At 43.6% G+C, this 21250-nt stretch overlaps 1 protein-coding gene across 14 annotated transcripts in view; it reads right to left on the reverse strand.

Moving 5' to 3' along the window:
* LOC148037551 (F-box family protein with WD40/YVTN repeat doamin) overlaps positions 1 to 21250 on the reverse strand; it is a 122113-nt gene that overhangs the window by 64106 nt on the left and 36757 nt on the right. For all 14 annotated transcript variants that reach the window (XR_015690657.1, XR_015690658.1, XM_087676491.1 and 11 more), the window contains one exon: positions 11229 to 11374. Coding sequence is in view for 12 of the 14 variants with exons in the window: in XM_087676491.1 (XP_087532617.1) it covers positions 11229 to 11374 (146 nt within the window). In the remaining 2 variants the exon portion in view is untranslated. The remainder of the gene's footprint in view (positions 1 to 11228; positions 11375 to 21250) is intronic.

A 21250-nucleotide genomic window follows, 5' to 3' on the forward strand; every position in this document is an offset into this window, starting at 1 on the left:
CTAGATGTAAATCATTGAAAACTGAGCATAATCTGATCATAAATTGATCACTTGCTAATCTGAGACTGATCACAAACTACTGCAAATGTTACCCCAAACTGATCACAAACTCATTGCAAAAATTGACCGGCAATCAATACAAAACTGATGCACAACTTATCCAAGAAGTGACCATAAACGATTCTCAAGCTGATCAAAAACTTTGTGTCTGAAAGTTGAGGCAAAATTCATGCTAAATTGATCATAAGCTGATGCAAAATTATAGTTTTAGTGTCCGGGTGAAACTGATACTCATCTGCATACATCTCACAGTGACTAGTACACTAAGTAGTGATCTCATGGCAAACGTACTGTCAGTGCAGTACCTTGGACGGATGCTGAATACATCCAAGATTCACTACATACGAGAGTTGTCCATAACCGGAGGAGGGAAAGTGATACCTCCCCCTTGAGCATTAGGCAATACTCTGGACCCTTGCTCTGTTGAACCTGACGGAGCCCGAAACTAAAGTCAGCTCTAACTGAAAGGCATCTAAGTAAAGCTGCAACAACTGAGGATGGTCTGTCAAGTCATCCTCTTCCATCCATTTGGCATCCATTGGTGAATAATTCTGAAATTTCACCAAGTATCTCCTGGAAACTTTACCTTTGACATTTCTTTCCTTATATGTCAAAATCTGCTCAAGTACCAAAATCTCATCTAGCTCCTCTACCTTAGGCTGAATTTCAACAAACGTATCCTCTAGCACATTACCATGAAAAGGCCTCAACAAACTAACATGAAAGGCATTATGTACCCGCCAATGTGGAGGTAATTTCAACCGATATGCCACATCGCTGATCTTCTCCAACACCTAGAAGGGCCCATAGTATCTCATACTCAACTTCGGATACAATCTTTATCTTCCTTTTATCTTTTTCAGCCTTGCCTTTTCAAAACGCAACAATACATATTACATAATCACCCTCTACAAACTGCAAAGCACATCTGTGTCAATCAGCTGCCCTCTTTTACTTTTCTTGCGATCTCTGAAGAAGTGTATATTTTATCTTTGCATAGGCTACATCCAAGTTTTTCACATAACGATCAACCTCAAAGATCTTATCCTTACTTTGCAAAATAGATGGTACCTTCTTGTTGTCAGAGTGCAGCGATGTGGAAGGATAGGACAAAGACTAAGAGAGAGTGAACACAGAGAGGAGAGAGAGAGAGAGAGAGAGAGAGAGGAGATTGTAAACGCAGAAAATCTGCGGTGTAATATACTATATAAGAGTGCAGAAATACACAAGGGGACATAGTAAATATCTGCTTATGTCTTCGACTTAATGATCTCGATCTCAGTCAGTCCGAGCACAATTTGTCTCAGCCAACAGATCTCAAGATCAGAATCAGAATAATGAATACTGAAGTGTGCCACAAAACCGGCTATAAATAGCTGAAAAATAGGAAATAATTGCAGCAGGTCGGCTGCATTAAATGCAGCCGGACTACAGTAAATACTGTCCGACTGCAGGTGCTGACGTGGCACCTGCTGACGTGGCATTGATGTCCACTCTGTCTAGGAAATGACTAGCTAACACCCCCTCTCAGATCCTAGATGGGTGAAAAGACTGAGGGATCTGGAATGCTACCCAAGAAGAGCCTGGGGAAGCGCCTTTGTGAACAAATCTGCAAGATTATCCTCGGTCTTGCAGTACTCCACATCAATGGTCCCATCCAGAAGCTTCTCCTGAATGAAGTGATACTGGATCTCAATGTGCTTCGTCCGGGTTTGGAATACAGAATTCCATACCAAGGTAATGCAACTCTGATTGTCGCACCGCAAAAGAGTAGGACAAGTCTGGGGGTAGCCAAGCTCCTCCAACAATCTTCGAAGCCACACAACCTCACATGTGGTGGAAGACATAGCCCGATACTCCGCCTCAATAGAAGAAAGGGCTACCATGGGCTGCTTCTTGCTACTCCAAGAGATAACACCTGTACCAAGATAAAATAATAGCCTGTAGTAGACCGGCAGTGGTCCACATCGCCAGCCCAATCTGAATCACTCCAACCTCCAAGAACCAGATCTGAAGCATCTGTACCTGTGGGATAAGAAATCCCTAAGTCAGAGGTCCCCCTCAAATACCAAAGAATCCTCAAGGCAGCTTACCAATGCACCTATTTGGGTTCCGTCATGAACCCTGCCAAAAGACCCACAATAAAACAAAGATCAACACGAGTGTTGAGAAGCCAAATCAAGGATCCAATCAACTGACGATAGCATGAAGAATCCATCATGGGAGAATCTGAGTGTGAAGTGGCCTTCCAATTTGAATCCATAGGAGTAATGAGCCGACAAGTCTCCATCTCAAAAGTCACCAAGAGCTCTTGAATGTACCTTTGCTGAGAGATGAAAATCCCCCTCTCAGACTAATAAATCTCATGACCCAAGAAGAAATGAGGAAGTCCCAAATCCGTCATCTTGAATGCCTGATATAAAGTTGTCTTGGTCTCTCGAACCTTCTCTGCATGATCCCCTATCAAAATCAAATCAACAAACACACGACCAATCGCGAAAGTGTGCACATAAAGCTGTGGATCGGCCTTGGAGCACCGATATCCCAACTTCAACTGAAGAAACAAGTCAATCTTCTCGTTCCATGCATGCGGAGCCTGCTTGAGGCCATACAAGGCCTTCTTCAACCTGTAAACTATCCCATCCGAGGATCCAAAGCCAGGAGGCTGCTCAACATAGATCTCCTCCTGCAAGTCACTATTGAGAAAGGCCAACTTCACATCCAACTGATAAACAGGCCATCTCCTATGGCCAGCCAAGGCAAGAACAACTCGAATAGTCGCCATACGAGCAGTGGGGGCAAAAGTATCATGGAAATCAATGCCTAGACACTGAGCAAAACCTTTAGCAACAAGGCAAGCCTTGTGCTTGTCCAAGTAAACATCACTAAGGTACTTGGTCTTGAAGACCCACTTGACACCAATCACCTTCTTGGAGAGGGACGAGGCACAAGAGACCAAGTGCCATTCCTCTCAATAGCCTCCAACTCAGCTTCCATGGCCTTCCGCCAATGATCAGACTGCAAAGCCTCCTTCATTGAAGTGGGCTCTCAATCCTGCATAACACGGGTCAGTAAACAATAGTTGGAGCACACAAGCTCCGAAGAATGGGCTTGATTCCTCCGTGACCTCCACGGTCCATCCTGTGGTTCCCACTCCTCAGGGACCCCCTCGATCCCTGAATCTCGAAGTGTGTCACGGGCCCAACGAAGAGGAGGACGAACCTCTCCCTGTCACTCTCCATCTGCTGAAGACTCAGGAACATCCACCGGCAGAAGCTCCTCGGGGGTGGCCGATGGAAGAGAAGACTCTAAATCCGAAGAAGAATCTCCATCAAGAAGCTCTAGCTCCAAAGAAACTATCTCGGGAGCCCAACTCTCCCCTGGATCTCCAAGGACGGGGTGCTCCTCACCCCCCTCTGTGGCTGGTACTTCCACGAACCGCACATCTCGACTTATGTAGACATCCCGCTTAACGGGATCAAACAAACAATAACCTTGGGATTGGGAGCTATAGCCAACAAAAACCTGTCGTCGAGAAGCCGCCTCGAACTTATCACGTTGCATCTTCGGAATGTGCACATAAGCGTCACACCCAAAGATCCTGAAATAAGAGACATCAGGCTAAGTCCCGAAGTAAGCCTCAAAAGGTATCATCCTGTCAACGGCCGAAGTGGGAGATCGATTAAGGATGTGAACTACGGTAGCCATAGCCTTGGCCCACAAAAACTGAGGTGTCTTGCGGTGCTCCATCATGGTGCGTGCCATCTCCATCACACTTCGGTTCTTCCGCTCCAAAATGCCATTCTCTTGGGGAGTGTTGGTGTTAGCAAACTCCTGGTGAATGCCCCTATCTACACAAAAACGAGCAAACTTATTAGAGATAAATTCACCTCCCTTGTCTGAACGCAAGGTCTTCAGTCGCTGGCCAGAACGGTTCTCCTCAAAGAGAAGCCAATCCTTGAAATGAGAGAAAGTCTCCAACTTCAAAGTCAAGAAATAGGCCCAAGTCATCTTGCTATAGTCATCTACGATCAACATGAAGTACAAGCTCCCCTTCACGGACTCGGTCCTCATCGGGCCACAAAGATCCGTAGATACAAGCTCCATGGGTAAAGTAGACCGCCTAGAAGCTTTGTTGGGAATCGCATTGCGATACAGTTTCCCACGAATGCAAGAGATACATGGCTGATGGCTCACCACTATGTCCGGCAAGCCTCAAATGACCCTCGCGACACCTTCCGAAGGTACTCGTAGTTCAGGTGGCCAAACCGAGCATGCCATAGCTCGAACTATGTCTGAGAAGTAAGAAAAAGAGAAGCAAGAACTGAAGAAGACTTCAATTTGTAGACTCCATTCTCCTTATACCCTGTAGAGAGAACCTTCCTCAATCCACGATCAAGGACTCGAAGTATCACTGTCAAACTCCACCAAGAGGCCAAGAGCACAAATCTTATGAACCGAAAGTAAATGATACCCCAATCTTGGCACATACAACTTCTCAGAGGTGTGGGTACTACCATGTCCATATGGAATAAGCTACATCTCACCCCGCGCAGCAATAGACATAGAAGAGCTGTCTCCAATGAGAATCTGCCCACGCGAAGGTCGCAAATGGACAATACCAACGGAAGGAGTCATGTGCCGTGAGGCACCGCTGTCCACAATCCACTCTCGAGCCTAGGGAGCTATCATCGCAACATCAGAAGTTGTCGGTGTAGAGTCCTCAATGACTGCTAAGTGTAGAAAAGCAGCTAATGAGGGTGTAGCCACCGCTCCAAAGTCCTTCGTGTCCTTCTTCTTGGTATCCTTCTTGTCTTTGTCGAGGCAATCCTTCTTCTAGTAACCAGTCTTACCACTCTTCTTTGGTCCTTCCCCTTCTTCTGAGAGGCTTGACCAACCAATGTCTCCGATTTGGAAGCATTCTGTCCCTTCAATTGTTTCTCCTGGTCCAAGACCATAGGAACGAACTCTTTCCACCGAAGAGTCGACTCCCGCCCTGAAGCAATAAGAGCGGAATAAAAAGTACCGAATCATGGCGGCAACTGGCATAGTAAGGTGATCGCCATGTCTTCGGAAGAAATAGGCTTCCCCGTATTTTGAACTTGCATCTAAAGCTGTCGAAGCTTGTTGATGTGTTACCGAAGCGAAGAAGACTTATTCACGGACAAAGTCCGCATCTACACCTCCAAAGAAACCCTCTTCATCAGCGTCATCCAGTTATACATCTGGTCGAGCTCCAGTCATATCTCATGAGCCACCGCCAAGGGCTCGATGTGAGCTATCACGACTATGGAGCAAGACAGAAACAGAAAAAATCGAATCCTGGCATTCAATTTGTCCCAATGAGACTGGGCCTTGGTCAACTCCACACAAGCATTGAAAGAGAGTTTAGGCTCATCCCTCACCAAGGGCCTGTTAATCTCCTCCATCACCAGTTCTACCAAATCATAAGACTCTAAAATGGCCAACATCATCACCAGCCAGATGCAGTAATTGTCACCATCAAGCTTTTGATCCGTTGGAAAAGCTAGTAGGACAGGCACCTTCCCGTCCATGATCGCCTGAAACTCCAAATCAGTCTCTAAAGACATATTAACCTGCAATACCTACACAAACGCAAAAGCAGCCCCCTCTAACTGTGAAAACGCAACCTTCTAGGACTGATTCCTCCGCTGCCCAAACCTTCTTCACCCGTTGAAGGCAATGAAAAGGTAAAATCTGCAATGGAAGGCCTTAAACGCAACCTTTCTCCCCTTCGAACAACAATAACCTGCATCAAATTCACCGATTAGACTCCTTTTCCACACGCCCACACTCGCTTCAGCCTTGATCCGATGCGCAGCCCTCTTGCTCACCCTCAAAACCTGGAAACGCAGCCTTGTGTCGCAATGAAATCTCCTCTTCAGATAGGTTCAACCCTTAGTCAATCCATCTTCACCGCTCTGATACCATGTCAAAATGCAGCGATGCAGAAGCGTAGGACAAAGACTGAGAGAGAGTGAACACAGAGAGGAGAGAGAGAGAGAGAGAGAGAGAGAGAGAGAAGGAGACAGTGTAAACTTAAAAAATCTACGGTGTAATATGCTGTATAAGAGTGCAGAAATACAAAAGGGGGCAGAGGAAATATCTGCATATGTCTCCGACTCGATGACCTTGATCTCCGTCAGCCTGAGCACAGTCTATCTCAGCCAATAGATCTTAAGATCAGAATCTGAATAATGAATACTGAAGTGTGCCACAAAACCGGCTATAAATAGCCAAAAAATAGGAAATAATTGCAGCAAGTCGGTTGCATTAAATGCAGCCGACTGCAATAAATACTATCCGACTGCTTAAATGGAGCCTTGCCCGTAGAACTATGCATTGTGTTGTTGTAAGCAAACTCAACTAAGGGCAAATATTGCTCCCATTGTGTCTTGTGGTCTAAAACATAGCACATCAAAAGATCTAACACTGTGGAATTTGCTTCCTCAGACTAACCATCTGTCTGCAAATGGAAGGATGATGAGAATTTCAGCATGGTACCCATATTCTCAAATAAGCCCTTCCAAAATAAGGGCAAATATTGCTCCCATTGTGTCTTGTGGTCTGAAACATAGCACATCAAAAGATCTAACACTGTGGAATTTGCTTTCTCAAACTAACCATCTGTCTGCAAATGGAAGGATGATAAGAATTTCAGCGTGGCATCCATATTCTCAAATAAGCCCTTCCAAAATAAACCGGTCCTCCATGGGTCTCGATCACTAATGATCGACTCTGGCATACCATGATACTTAAAGATGTGCTGCAAAAACAATCATGCCATATAATCAGCCTTTATTTTCTTCCTCATCGGAATGAAATGGGCTTGTTTGCTAAACCTGCAAATGATAGTCCATATCCCATCATTCCCTGTAGGTGTCTTAGGAAACTCAAAAATAAAGTCCATTGCAATGCTCTGCCAAGGCCGATCTGGAATAGGCAAGGGCTGCAATAAACCCGGCAACTTTTGCCTATTATGCCTTACCTTCTGGCATACAATGCATGTCTTAACAAACTGTTCTACATCATGCCTCAAAGCTGACCAATAAAAGAAATGCTCCACTGCCTTGACCATGGAATCAATACCTCTGTGTCCTGCATACGGAGGAACATGACTTTCAGTGATAACTCTAGGCCTTACTGCTTTGTGACACATAGTCGTCCATGCATCATCAGAAATCCATCTCTTAGTACAAAGTGTTCATGCCTTTGGCCGTAGCAAAGCTGATCATAAACATTAGCAAAGTCCGAATCAGCAACATATTGCTCTTTCATGGCATCCAACTTAGTGTGATAAACCATGCTGATAACTAAAATTTGTGGCTTATGTGACAGTGCATCAGCCACAACATTCTTTTTACCATCAATATGTACAATCTGAAAATGAAACATAGAGAGAAAATTTGCCCATCTCATATACTTCTTTGACAACTTTGTCTACGTTAGAAAGTACCTCAAAGTTTGATGGTCTGTCTGCACTGTAAAATCAGCCCCCAACACACATAGACAGTGCATGAATCACAGTCAAGCGCTCTTTCTCATAGACCTACAAATTATTTTCTGCACCGTGGAGAATTCGGCTCTCATAAGCCACAACTCGGCCATCCTGCATAAGAACAACCCCAATGTTGTTACCATATGCATCACATTGAACTATGAATGACTTTCTTAGATCGGGCAACACAAGCACAAGATCAAAAGTCATCTTTTCCTTTAACTTTTCAAATGCTGAAATTTCCACTATTGTCCATCTCCTTCTTCTGCAAGGCATGCAATGGAGATGCAATTTCAGCAAACCCACGTATATACTTCCTGTAGTAAGAACATAAACCCAAGAAGCTGCGGATCTCGTGCACATTCCTCAAAGGTGGCCATGATCGTATGCAAGGGCAGCTACAGATACAACAGGGATAGATTCACCTTTCAACTTTACATCAAGTGTGAGTATCTTTCCCTTATGCTGAATAGTGATCTTTTTTGCACGAGAATCAATCACTACATGTATACGATGACACCACAACATACCAAGCAATACATCACAACCCTCAAGTGGAGCAATGAAGAACTCTTCACTATCCACATATCCTTATATGTACAACCGAAGCTTTCCAATGAGCAGGGTGACAAGCTCTGCATGGCCTTTACATGACATTCCAACTTTCCCCATGGGTCCCATGTCATCCTCTCTGATGCCTACACGGGCGGTCATGTCAACAGAGATAAAGTTAGCTCATGCACCATTATCAAAGAAAATCAATACATGTTGCTCCCTAATTTTTCCCCATGCTCTACACAACTCAGTAGCATCATCATTGGGCTGATCACTAACAACATCAGGCACCAATCCCACTGATGCTTTAGGCTTCTTTCCTTTAGAATCTCCTTGATTTTCTGATATTCCAACTTGCTGCCTATTGGGGCAATCCCTTGTAATGTGACCCTCCTGTTCACAAATAAAACATTTATTTGCAGCCATCAATTCCCTACTACATTGGGCCTTGCACTCCATGCATTGGTTGCTACATACCATAGGGATTTGTGCCATACATTCCCGTATGCAGTCCTTGTCCAACTGTAGCATGAAAAATCGTGCTTCAACCAAAATATCCTGGCTACCCCATCATAGCATGCACGCTGGCTGTCCAAGATCCATTGAATTGGCACTTCCGTGATGGCCTTGCATTTGCATTCCTTACCCCGTAGGTACCAATTGGCACGCCTAGCTATCCAAGATCCATTGAATTGGCACTTCCGTGATGGCCTTGCATTTGCATTCCTTACCCCGTAGGTACCAACTGTTTTATTTTATTAGCATCTTTGGGAGCTTCAAATGAAGGGTTTGACATTATCTTCAATGCATCTTGCTGTCCCGAAGGTGTAGAAGACGTCTTCTTCTTCTTGCATTTGCTATCCTTCTTTGGAGCATTCAAAAATCAGGTAAATTGAGGATCGTTTGCCAATTCAGCAAAGAGATTTGCTATTGTCCTCATCCAATTCTTGAACTGGTCATCAAATTCCTCTTCACTTTGCTGGTCATCAGCCTCCTTATGCCCGAAAGACCGTACATCTTGCCCAACAACAACATTTTCAGCTTGATGTCCATGGTCTGAGCCTTGTCCAAGGTCAGGCATTGCATTTCCTTCATTCCCATGTGAACATTCATACTGAGAGGCATCATCACTGCTTGAGTCCATCTCACTGTATGAAGACATATTGCTGTAATTTCTCAACTAAGAGTAAAAATCAGCACTAGCACAAAGCTTTGGCTTGCAATCAGGTGCCTCGGGCCCACGAAATCAAGGGATTGAGTGGTATCCCGAAAACAGAACCATGAAACCAGCCTTCCTTCTGTGGATGTGTGGTAAATCCCTGATTACAACTTAATCACAGCAACAAATAGTTAATGCAAATCTGAAAATACAAATTTCCCTATTGATCTTGGACAATGCACACCCAATTGGCCCCAAAATCGGCACTCCTTTCAGTATTTCTTAAGCTTTATTGAAAAGGAAGTTGATTTACAATGGGATTCTCCCAATCCCTTTCGGTATTCCAACTCCCCTTGTTGTGATGAATCACCAGCAAGTCTTTAATCCGATTTTCCCCTTAATTCGAGCAATCAATTGGCCTTCACCCGCTTTGATGGAAATGGAAAATGCCCCAAATTCAATTATTTGCTTGTCCCTCCACTTGAATAGTCTAAAAAAAGGTTGAGCCCTATTCAATCAAGTCTTGGAGCTTCCAATTTTTTGCATGATTCTCGAGGCTACTGCTAAACCCTAATTTCTGCTACATATTAGGGTTTACAGCAGAGAAATCTGAAATTTCTCAACCTCCAAGGGTCCAAATGCTAAGATCTTCAGAGCAAGGCTGTGAAATGGATAGGAGATGAGAGGCAAAGCTGTAGAGAGAGAAAATTCAGAGTTTTGTCGCGAAAAATGACTGAAAATCAGTCAAATGCAAGTTTTGCCCTACCACAACAGCTTGTAGATGCAAAGAACTTAAGAAAATCAGTCATTTACAGCTGTTGCCTTGTCTCAACAGCTTGTAGATGCTGTATCCTGCTGTTGATTGGTCTTCTCCTGCCCTTGGTAGCCTCAGAAGGTCCTCCAATGGCTGCAAATCAGACCAGCAGCCTCCCCTCCCTCTCCCTTGCAGGCTGAATTTATAGAAATGCTTCTCTTTAGCCTCTAAAGACGTTTTTCAGTCTTGCTTGGGCATTTTTAGCAAGTGACAACCTTCCCAAAGGTAGGGTTTTTCCAACATTTTTCATAATTAAATATTAATTTTCAATCTTTAAATACTGAAATTTAATCTAGTAATTATTTCAGTGCCCTGAAAAATAATCTGACTTCCAATAATTAAATTGGCTAGGCAACTTCCATTCCCGAGTGTCTCTGCGCCATCTTTGTCCATCAGATTGGCACCTAGGCCAACAACTGGCACCAGATACCACTAAGTACCTGTGCGGCATAGCTTATAGCAACTTTTGCCTTTGACATCCCTTGATTTCTTTGGGTCTCGGGCTCGTAAATTTACTTTAACCCCAATTGCACCTCACATGTGCAACATTTACTTAATCATGTGATTAATAACTAATCCACATGTTAAGTGAGGGGTTCAAAAATACATGTCCTCATGAGACACACCCTGATTAATGGCGGCCTCTTATTGTTTATTTGATTATTGCCCAACGTATTTTGATAGGACAACTCTTTTCTAGTCTATAAAAGAAGAGAAATGGCCACAGTCAAAGTCATGTACTTGCAGATTCTTGGTGCAAAAGAGGCGGCAGACTGGCAGGGTACAGGCAGAGATGGCACATTGGCTGAATGGAGGGCAGCACTTAAGTGGCAGAAAGAGGGTCAATGCAGAGATGGCCACAGGCAAACACTCAGCTGGTGTTCAGCTCAGCACATTGAATCTCAGCATATATCTTTTATATGTGATGGTTTTCAATTTGTTTCATTCTCTTAATCAACACGACTGTCCAAAAATCCACATAACTTATCCTTAGCATTTCAAGGAAAGAAATTTACAAGAAAAAAAGCATATTGAATCCGTAGATTAAAATTAAAAACGGTATGGAATTACTAAATCAATAACATCACATCAGGCCTTTTCGATTTTCTTCTTTGGCAGACCTGTAGGTGGCGATGAAGGCAAAAGGCAGCTGATCTTTTCTCCAGAGACAGAATCACATAGCTTAACAGTGCCATCAGCAGATCCACTGGCCAGTAAGCCAGAATTTACATCAACAACCACAGTGCTTACACGTTCAGTATGTTGCCTGCAAACAAAGAATTGGATCAATATCTACGTACAACTTATACTAGCTGATCTTTGCTAAGTTTTCACTGTTACAAGTAATAAAAATCCAGTTAGCACATGAAAAGAGGAGGAGAATAAGTAGAAACAAGGAGGACCAGAATTTTTCTTTTGCAAGAGACGGCCAAAACATAACCATCTGATTTAACAAATGATAAAGCAGGTTTGAAACAAACCTCTACTCTCCAACAAAGGAGATATACTATCAAACTTTTAAAACTTTGAAAACCCCTAACTGATAATCATCACTAAGGTGCATAACAATACAACAAAGTGGAATAAGAATGGCCTGCATTACAATACAACAATCTGTAATAATATTTTACTCTCTCTGAATGTTGAAAACAGAAAAAAAAAAAAAAAAAAAAAAACGCTCCCTGCTGTCCGCTGCTGCCGCCATTGCGCCTCCCCCCCTCCTGTCGTGATCGCGCCCCCCTCCTCCAGCCTGCCCACCAACACGCCTTCCTCCCTCCTGACGCGCTGTTCCCCCCCCCCCCCTTCCCGCCAGCTCCTTCTCCTCACGCTCCCCTGGCCCTGCTGGCTGCCACAGGCAACCTCCTCCTCACGCTTTCCCCCCCCACCCCCCCGCCGCCCTGCTGGCCACCAGGAAACCCCTGCACTGCCCCACACCTGTAACTGCCCCCCCACCCGTGTGTTCCCATAGGGAGCCAGTCATCCATGGAGTACAGCACCTCCCCCACCGCTGGAAAACAGTAAACCCCCCCACCCCCCATTGCTCCCTCCATTTGCAGCAACACTCCCCCCTCCAGCAGCATAGCAAAGTCATTGGTAGGTTCCCAGCAAGGATGCACAATGGAAATCTCTGGTCAGACGCCGGTGCATTCTACAAGTGCCCCCCAGTCAAACGCCTTGCACATCGTCCTCTCTGAGAAACAGCTCTTAGCTGTCCATGCCACAGAGCTGGAGCTAAAAGAAATAGCGATCTTTGGTCAAGTCATAGGACACTCCCCATCCAAGGCCGAGTTTCGGGATTGGCTTCACTACACACTACGTATTGGCACAGCGCAAATCATGGAGGCGGTTCTCATGGGTCAAGGGATCTTCATGGTACGACTCACCTCGGCAAACGCAGTCCATGAGCTACTAGCTAGCTCACCCTATGCCTCCATGAAGGGGGTCATCTACACGGTTCCCTGGTACAATGGCTTCACAGTGGAAGCATTCACGCTCCACAACAGATTCCTTAGACATCCGGTCACCCTACTCTTCCCCGGACTAGCGTATCACCAATTAGTGGATAACTTTGGACAACTCTTCGGCACTGTCCTTCCCACCTCCTTCACGGACGCAATGACAACCACAGGAGTCCCAAAGGTACAGGTGGTAGTGAAAGAAAGAAAGAATATACCACAATTTCTAGAGATTGAGGCAGGCGGACACTCCTTCAAGCAGCAGGTTATTGTGACTGCGCAGCCAGGGCATTACCTTCGTTACCATGACTTTGGGAATCAGGCAACACATTGCACGCGCTTCGGAGCCAAGGCGGCTTCGCCGACAGGCCCACAAGTAGACGCGAACAGCTTTACACAGATCCAAAGATGACAGAGAGGAAGAGAGCAGGGGGAGCCGCAATCAGCCCCTCAGACAGCCACAGCAGGAAGGAGCAAGAAAGTGAGCTTCCCCCCCCCCCCCCCCTCCTCGTCCCACCTAGCAAGACCACAAACCTCCACATCCACCTCCCACGGAGACGTCACTGTAAACGCCCCAAACAACATAGTATGCTTAACAATTATGATATTCGCTTGTTTTCGAGATTTAATATAAAAGAGAACTAACACTTAAAGCTGAAAATGAAAATTACTCACAAAATTACACCCATGAAAATGTAAAAGTAATGGAGACAAGATTGAGGGTTGAAGATGGGTAAACCCCCCCCCTCCCCTTCCCCGAAGGAATGTATTTCTGCTCAACCCAAGTCCCTTAGGGAAGAGCTCAGTTACAATCAACCTAAGAGTGAGAAGAAGTAATTCTCACTCTCACAAGATCATGCAAAGATATACAAACACACATGCATTATCTATTATACAATGATAAGAACTGATTTCTTTACAATATGAGAGAAGAAAGAGGGGAAATCAGCATTTCTTCATCGTTGATCAACAGTACATGGATAGGGCTTGCTTCTTGTTGCTAAAATGGAAGAAAGAGCTCGAGAAGGAGGTACTGTAATGAATTTACAGGCTTGTTGTCCTGTAAAACAGCAGTGATAGAAGAGGGAATACGAAGGAATTTGATAATGGAGAAGTGGGGGATGATGATGGGGATGGATGGGGCCAGTTTCTGGCTATCTGTGGGTGCTGTACATGAGTTTACAGCACAGAAAAATGATGCTGAATGAAGAAAAACGAGCTCTTATTTATAGGAGAGGGAAGAGCTAGTATAAAAGGGGAAAGTGAAGTAGCACAAGACAAGTGTCCAGCCACATGTCATGAGATGTGACAAGTGGTGGGACACTTGGAAACTTGTGTGACAAGTGTCTTGACACTTGTCTCTTCTCTATGGCCTTCCTTTTTGGGCTGAATACTGTCAAGAATAAAAATAACCAAATTTAGTAAGCACAATCAAAGTACAAAATTTACTATTTTTAGAATGACATCCCTATTTTTTAGAACTAGCATTTTTAGGCTAATTCGAGGCTCCTAAAATTTAGGGACCTCCTAAAATTTAGGGACCCCCCAATATGGGTGTCATATAAAAGCTTTTTCCGTGTACATCACGAAAACGGTATCAGAATCTTCATGTAACTTTCCTATGCAAAGAAAATTGCATTCCAAGCTTTCAGCCCACACATGCACATTGTACAAGCATTTCATCATCATGCCATCTTGTTGATTGTAACTGTATGTTCTGGCGGATCTAGCCCACACTTCAAGGCATCAATCCGTTCTGTGTGCGAGTCTAATCCTGATATGCGTGAGTTCTGGTCACAGGCGCCCAATCGGGCCATATAGGTGGAAGTGTGAACTATCTTTTCTCTAATCCACCGCGTGGGTCCACCATAACCTGTGACCACTCATCAGTGGCCAGCTCCAATGTACTTTTCTTTATATCTAATTAGTGCAAAGGAAACAAATTTAATAAATCATTATATAGACAAATTAATGAAAAAGGATACAAATTCTGTTTCTATAGAGTTGTGACAGCCCTCTGCCTTTTATTCAGCTGTCCTCAGCTGAAAAGCTTCTTGATATGCCTGAAGAATGTCTGAGTAATCCTTCATGAATTTTTCGTCTACCCACTGTGCATCTGTTGTGGATAGATTCTTGAATTTCAGTAAGAATTTTCGTGTCACAAGGCCACTTCTCGTGGTTCGATCCTTGTGAAACAAAATCTGTTCAAGTTCCAAGAGTTGCTCTGTTTCTTCAACTTGTGGGGGATCTTCAGTAATGGATTCCTTTGGTTCTTGTCCTATGTAAGGTTTTAGCAAACTTACATGAAAAGCATTGTGTATTTTCCAATGAGCAAGAAGCTCAAGTCGATAAGAAACTTCATTTATTTTCTCAATCACTTTAAAGGGTCCAAAGTATCTACTGGAGAGCTTTGGAAAATATGAATTTTGACCGGAACCTTGTTTGACCCTGCTTTTATCAAACTTTAGCAAGACATATTGACATTTTTCAAAAGCCAAAGGTCTTCTTCGTTTATCTGCTTGCTTCTTTTGTCGCTCTTGGGCAACTTTTGATAGTGGCTCGAACTTGATCCATTGCTGTTTTTAAATCTGAAGCAAACTCATCAGCAGCAAAAATCTTATCTTTAGTGCGAATAATTGGAGGAGGAATCACTTCACCATGTACTATTTCATTTGGAGCTTTCCCTGTGGATGAGTGCACTGTATTGTTGTAAGCAAACTCTAATAATGGAAGATATTTCTCCCATTGTGACTTATGTTCACTAACATAAGCTTTCAACATATCCAAAAGAGTGAGATTCATCACCTCTGTTTGGCCGTTAGTTTGAGGATGAAAAGCTGAGGAGAACTTTAAAGTGGTTCCCAAATTCTCAAATAAAGCACGCCAAAAGTTACTTATGAATTTGGAGTCTCCATCTGAAATTATCTCAGAAGGCATACCATGTAATCTGAAGATATGTTAAATGAAAAGTCTTGCAGCTTGTGCGGATTTCAATGTTTTATGACATGGAATAAAATGTGACTGCTTACTGTATCGATCAATTATGACCCAAATCATATCACGACCTTGAGGTGTTCTTGGAATACCTGAGATGAAATCCATTGTGATAGATTCCCATGAATCTTTGGCCACTGGAAGAGATTGCAACAATCTTGGAGTCTTCTGCCTATCATACTTGGATTTTTGGCATACTAGACAAGCCTCAATGAAGTTATGTGTATCTCTTCGTAATGTTGGCCAATAAAAGTAGCGCTCAATTGCACTTAGAGTGGCTGTCCTCCCTCTATGCTCTGCATAAGGGGGTTCATGACTTTCTTTAAGCACCTTTTGTTGAACAGGAAAAGTGACACAAAGGCGATTGTTCATGAGAAGGTAACCGTCTTTGATTAAATAATCTGGATGAGAACCTCCTTGCTGTAAATTTGACCGAATTGCTGCAAAATCAGTATCTTCATCATAAGTATTCTTCATCGTTTGAAAATCTTCATGATGAGCCACTGTACTAGTTGCAATGCGAGGCACTCTAGAAAGTGCATCAGCAACTACATTTTGTTTCCCTGGAGTGTACATAATTTGAAAATGAAACATAGATAAGAAATTTTTCCATCTTGCATGTTTCCCCTGCAAATGCTTTTGAGTCTTGAAATATTTCAAGCCCTGATGATCAGTTTTAATAAGGAATTCATTGCCTAAAAGATAATGTTTCCATATCTTCAAAGCATGAACCACTGCTAAGAGCTCCTTTTCATAAATGTCATACATTTTTTCCACATCATTTAGACGACGGCTTTCAAAGCCTACGGCATGGCCTTCTTGATTTAGCACTGCACCAATACAATCACCGCAAGCATCTGCTTCCACCACAAATGGTTTTACCAAATCTGGGATGATAAGAACAAGTCCAGAAGTAAGAGCTGTTTTCAGCCTTGTGAAGGCTGCCTTCTCTTTTTCCTTCCATTGGAAAGAGGTCTTCTTCTTTGTAAGGTCATGAAGTGGAGAAGCCATATGTGCAAAATGCTTGATGAAGCGGCGGTAATAAGAGCATAAGCCAAGAAACGATCGCACCTCATGTACATCATGAAGATAAGGCCATTCTTGGATTATCTTGATCTTTTCAGGATTCATCTGAATCCCTTCAGAAGAGATCACATGCCCAAGGTAATTTATTTTATGCATGAAAATTTCACTCTTTTTACCATTTACCAAGAGTTGATTTTGTTGAAGTAATTGTAGAACAATCTCCAAGTATTGATGATGCTCCTCTTCATTCTTTAATCCAAGCTCTTTAGCTAATTGCAAGGAAATGACATTTTCATTCGCCCCAAGATCTATCAAGAATAGTGCTTGCTTACCTTGCAACTGTCCCCAAGCTTTTAATAATTTACGCATCTCTGGAGTGTGAGTTGTGTTTGCAACTACATCACTGATAGCATTGATTTTCACTAGCGACTTAGGCTTGTTGTTAGAAGCCTTGCTTTGTCCTTTGTTTGGACATTGCTTCGCTATGTGGCCTGTTTATCCACATTTAAAGCACTTCCCTTCTTTCATGAAGCGCTGCTTTTCTTCTTCGGAAAGTTGCTTTGCTTGTGGATATAGATTGGAGCGAAATTGAGGAGCATTAAGAGGTGCATAGGGCTTCATCTTCTTTTGATTTGATGGCTGCTTTTGCCGTTGTTTTTGTCCTTCATTTGGGTCTGAATACTCCTCATCATCAGCTATTCTCTTCTTATCATTCTTTTGGAATGATTTGTTGCCATTGTGCTCCATTTCCCATGTCTCAGCATGGTCAATGAGTTCCCCGAGACTAGAACAATGATAATGATTAAGAGCAGTACGAAGTTTAAAATGCAAACCTCCTTGAAACTTCCTAAGCTTTTCCGAACTGCTGATCTTCTTGAAATGTTGGACCTTCAAAAGTAGCTTCCAAAATCTCTTGATATAGTTACCAAGTGACTCATTTTTCCTTTGCCAAAGCCGATCCCATTCCATTTTTACATCTCTTTTGAAATGAACAAAAAGAAATTGGCTTTGTATCATGTAAATAAAGGACCGCCATGATTTTGGGACAGCATGATCATATTCCAACCCCGTCCACCAAGTATGGGCTAAGTCGGTCAAATATAAAGCTGCAAACTTAATCTTTTCTTTTTCTTTATACTTGTCACGACCATACAAAATTTGAAATTGACGAATAAACTTCAGAAGAAGATCAGGATTTCGGGAATCATCATACATACTAAACTTGATCTTCTTTTCAAGCTGAGAGAGTGACTTAGTCTTCTTCTTCTTCTTATGCCTTCGTCCATGCCTGGATCTTGAGGTTGAAGATGATGAAGTGCTTGATGGGAATGAAGATGGAGACGAGGGTGAAGAATGTCGACACCTTTGACGATGATGAGGTCTTCCACGAGAAGGATATGACTCTTCGTCACTAAAAGAGGGTCTATCAGAGTAGGCGCCAGATGACTTTGAAGAAGAGGATGAGCTTCAACGCGATCTCTTTCTTTCTCTTGAAGTAGAATGGGACTGCCTCTTAGAAGTAGTTGGACTTCTTGATTGGCTCCTTTCATTGGTATGGCTTTGTCTCCTTGAACCAGATGGGCTTCTTTCCTTGAATTCTTTGGGATTCTCAACTTTTTCTAGTTTGAGAAGTTACTCACGAATTTGCTGATTCTCCTCTCTAAGACTTTGAATGGCTTAAACGATAGCACTCGACTGATCCATTGAGACTCTAAGAAAAATATGCTCAAGCACTCAATGCAAGGGCTGAAAACAAACAAACTTATAATTGTAAGCACTACCAGTGCTGGGGTGAGGACTGAGCCAAAGCTCTAATACCACTATAAACGCCCCGAACAACATAGTATGCTTAACAATTATGATATTCGCTTGTTTTCGAGATTTAATATAAAAAAGAATTAACACTTAAAGCTGAAAATGAAAATTACTCACAAAATTACAGCCATGAAAATGTAAAAGTAATGGAGACAAGATTGAGGGTTGAAGATGGGCAAACCCCCCCTTCCCCCCCCGAAGGAATGTATTTCTGCTCAACCCAAGTCCCTTAGGGAAGAGCTCAGTTACAATCAACCTGAGAGTGAGGAGAAGTAATTCTCACTCTCACAAGATCATACAAAGATGTACAAACACACATGCATTATCTATTATGCAATGATAAGAACTAATTTCTTTACAATATAAGAGAAGAAAGAGGGGAAATCAGCCTTTCTTCATTGTTGATCAGCAGTACATGGATAGGGCTTACTTCTTGTTGCTAAAATGGAAGAAAGAGCTCGAGAAGGAGATGCTGTAATGAATTTACAGGCTTGCTGTCCTGTAAAACAGCAGTGATAGAAGAGGGAATATGGAGGAATTTGATAATGGAGAAGTGGGGGATGATGATGGGGATGGATGGAGCTAGTTTCTGGCTATTTGTGGGTGCTGTACATGAGTTTACAGCACAGAAAAATGATGCTAAATGAAGAAAAACGAGCTCTTATTTATAGAAGAGGGAAGAGCTAGTACAAAAGGGGAAAGTGAAGTAGCACAAGACAAGTGTCCAACCACATGTCATGAGATGTGACAAGTGGCGGGACGCTTGGAAACTTGTGTGAGAAGTGTCTTGACACTTGTCTCTTCTCTATGGCCTTTCTTTTTGGGCTGAATACTGTCAAGAATAGAAACAACCAAATTTAGTAAGCACAGTCAGAGTACAGAATTTACTATTTTTAGAATGGCATCCCTATTTTTTAGGACTAGCATTTTTAGGCTAAATCGAGGCTCTTAAAATTTAGAGACCTCCTAAAATTTAGGGACCCCCCAATATGGGTGTCATATGAAAGCTTTTTCCATGTACATCACAAAAACGGTATCAGAATCTTCATGTGACTTTCCTATGCAAAGAAATATGCATTCCAAGCTTTCAACCCACACATGCACATTGTACAAGCATTTCATGATCATGCCATCTTGTTGATTGTAACTGTCTGTTTTGGCGGATCTAGCCCACACTTCAAGGCATCAATCCTTTCTGTGTGCGAGTCTAACCCTGATATGCGTGAGTTCTGGTCAGGCGCCCAATCGGACCATATAGGTGGAAGTGTGAACTATCTTTTCTCTAACCCACCGCGTGGGTCCACCATAACCTGTGACCACTCATCAGTGGCCAGCTCCAATGCACTTTTCTTTATATCTAATTAGTGCAAAGGAAACAAATTTAATAAATCATTATATAGACAAATTAATGAAAAAGGATACAAATTCTGTTTCTATAGAGTTGTGACAGTCACAGGCCACATCCTCCACTCACCAGTAGCCTAGTCCCCCCCCCCCTCCCCACACAACCACCATCTCATCTGTCCATATCGCCCGTCACACTTTCTCGAGACAGGCACAGCTACTACCACAGGAGTTTTTTTCACAGTATTCCATGGTCTTACGTAAGAGTTGCAGAGCACAAAGAGTTTCCACTACCCCTGGAGGTGGAAATCTGCATGGTATGCAAGTCAAGGAGCAGTAAGGTTCATCTACTAGCACCACCGAATGGACCAAACTATGCTTTCTTCCTTCAGACCTCTCATACAAGAGACTGAACGATGACAGAGATAGAGGAGGTGAAGAGCCATGTGGCAAACCACATCTCCCAATGGATGGGAGAAGAAGGACTGGCACTCTTCTCCCAACAGTGGGGTCAAGTTACATGATGGACATTAACTGGTGGGCCGAGGTCCCACATCTAAGCATTATCTTTGGAGCCCCTCTGCAGTGGAGAGCTCCGATGGATGTGATCGAGTGGCCCCTAACACAAGCGGCCCATTTTTGCCAGTGTACAGAGTCACACCTCTCAGCCTAGTTGATAGATGTCCTTGTGGTACCACTAGGTGCATCCATCACCCCCATGGTTCCCGCCCGAGAGCTACCATGGAGGAATGGAGTTCACCTTCCACGCCTGTAGCAAAGCATATCCGCATGCCCCATAGCTCTTCTTCATCAGTAGCTTCCACACCGAACAAATGCCTGTTCAGTCAGTCATAGGTTTCCCTATGAGTTTACATCTTGCATCCTGGAATGTAAACAGCCTCCACTACAGTGGAGCACGTGGTTCCAAGAATTTGATTGTTCGACAAGAGCTACAACCTGCCTTTGTTGGACGGATCGACATCTTACTTTAGCAAGTGCACAAGCTCACTCCTGCCTAGGTCCAAGGGATAGGGAAGGTACTCCTTGGCACTTCACACACTTACTGGGAGCACACCATCAGTGCCCACGGCAGGAGTGGAGGCGTATGCACCTCTATTGGGCCAAGCTTCATTGCCTGTGTACAAGACCATGGGACGATTATGGCAGGGAGAGTTCTATGGATTAGATTGGATATTGGGGACTCGTGCCTTAGAGTCCTCAATGTCTATGCCCCTACTGAGGTTAGGACACGCAGCAAGTTCTGGGTGGAGATCGCAACAGGACTCCTAGAGGTGGACTCCTAGATTGTTGGAGGCCTTAAAGGACCAGCAGGGCAGAGGCAGAAACTACCAGGGCATGGCTAGAGAGGAGCAGGAGGCATGGGAGGTCTTCCTACTGGCAATAGGAGCATGCGATGCTTGGAGAGACCCAGCTTTCCACAGGAGGGAGAGGTCGCTCGACTTTTCTTGGGAATACAAGCGGCTAGGCGGAGTTTTGCTAGAGCAGCT

The sequence above is a fragment of the Lygodium microphyllum genome, chromosome 4 (genome assembly GCF_053477565.2).
Source record: "Lygodium microphyllum isolate KBCC chromosome 4, Lygodium_microphyllum_v1.1.10, whole genome shotgun sequence".
Lineage (NCBI taxonomy): Eukaryota > Viridiplantae > Streptophyta > Polypodiopsida > Schizaeales > Lygodiaceae > Lygodium > Lygodium microphyllum.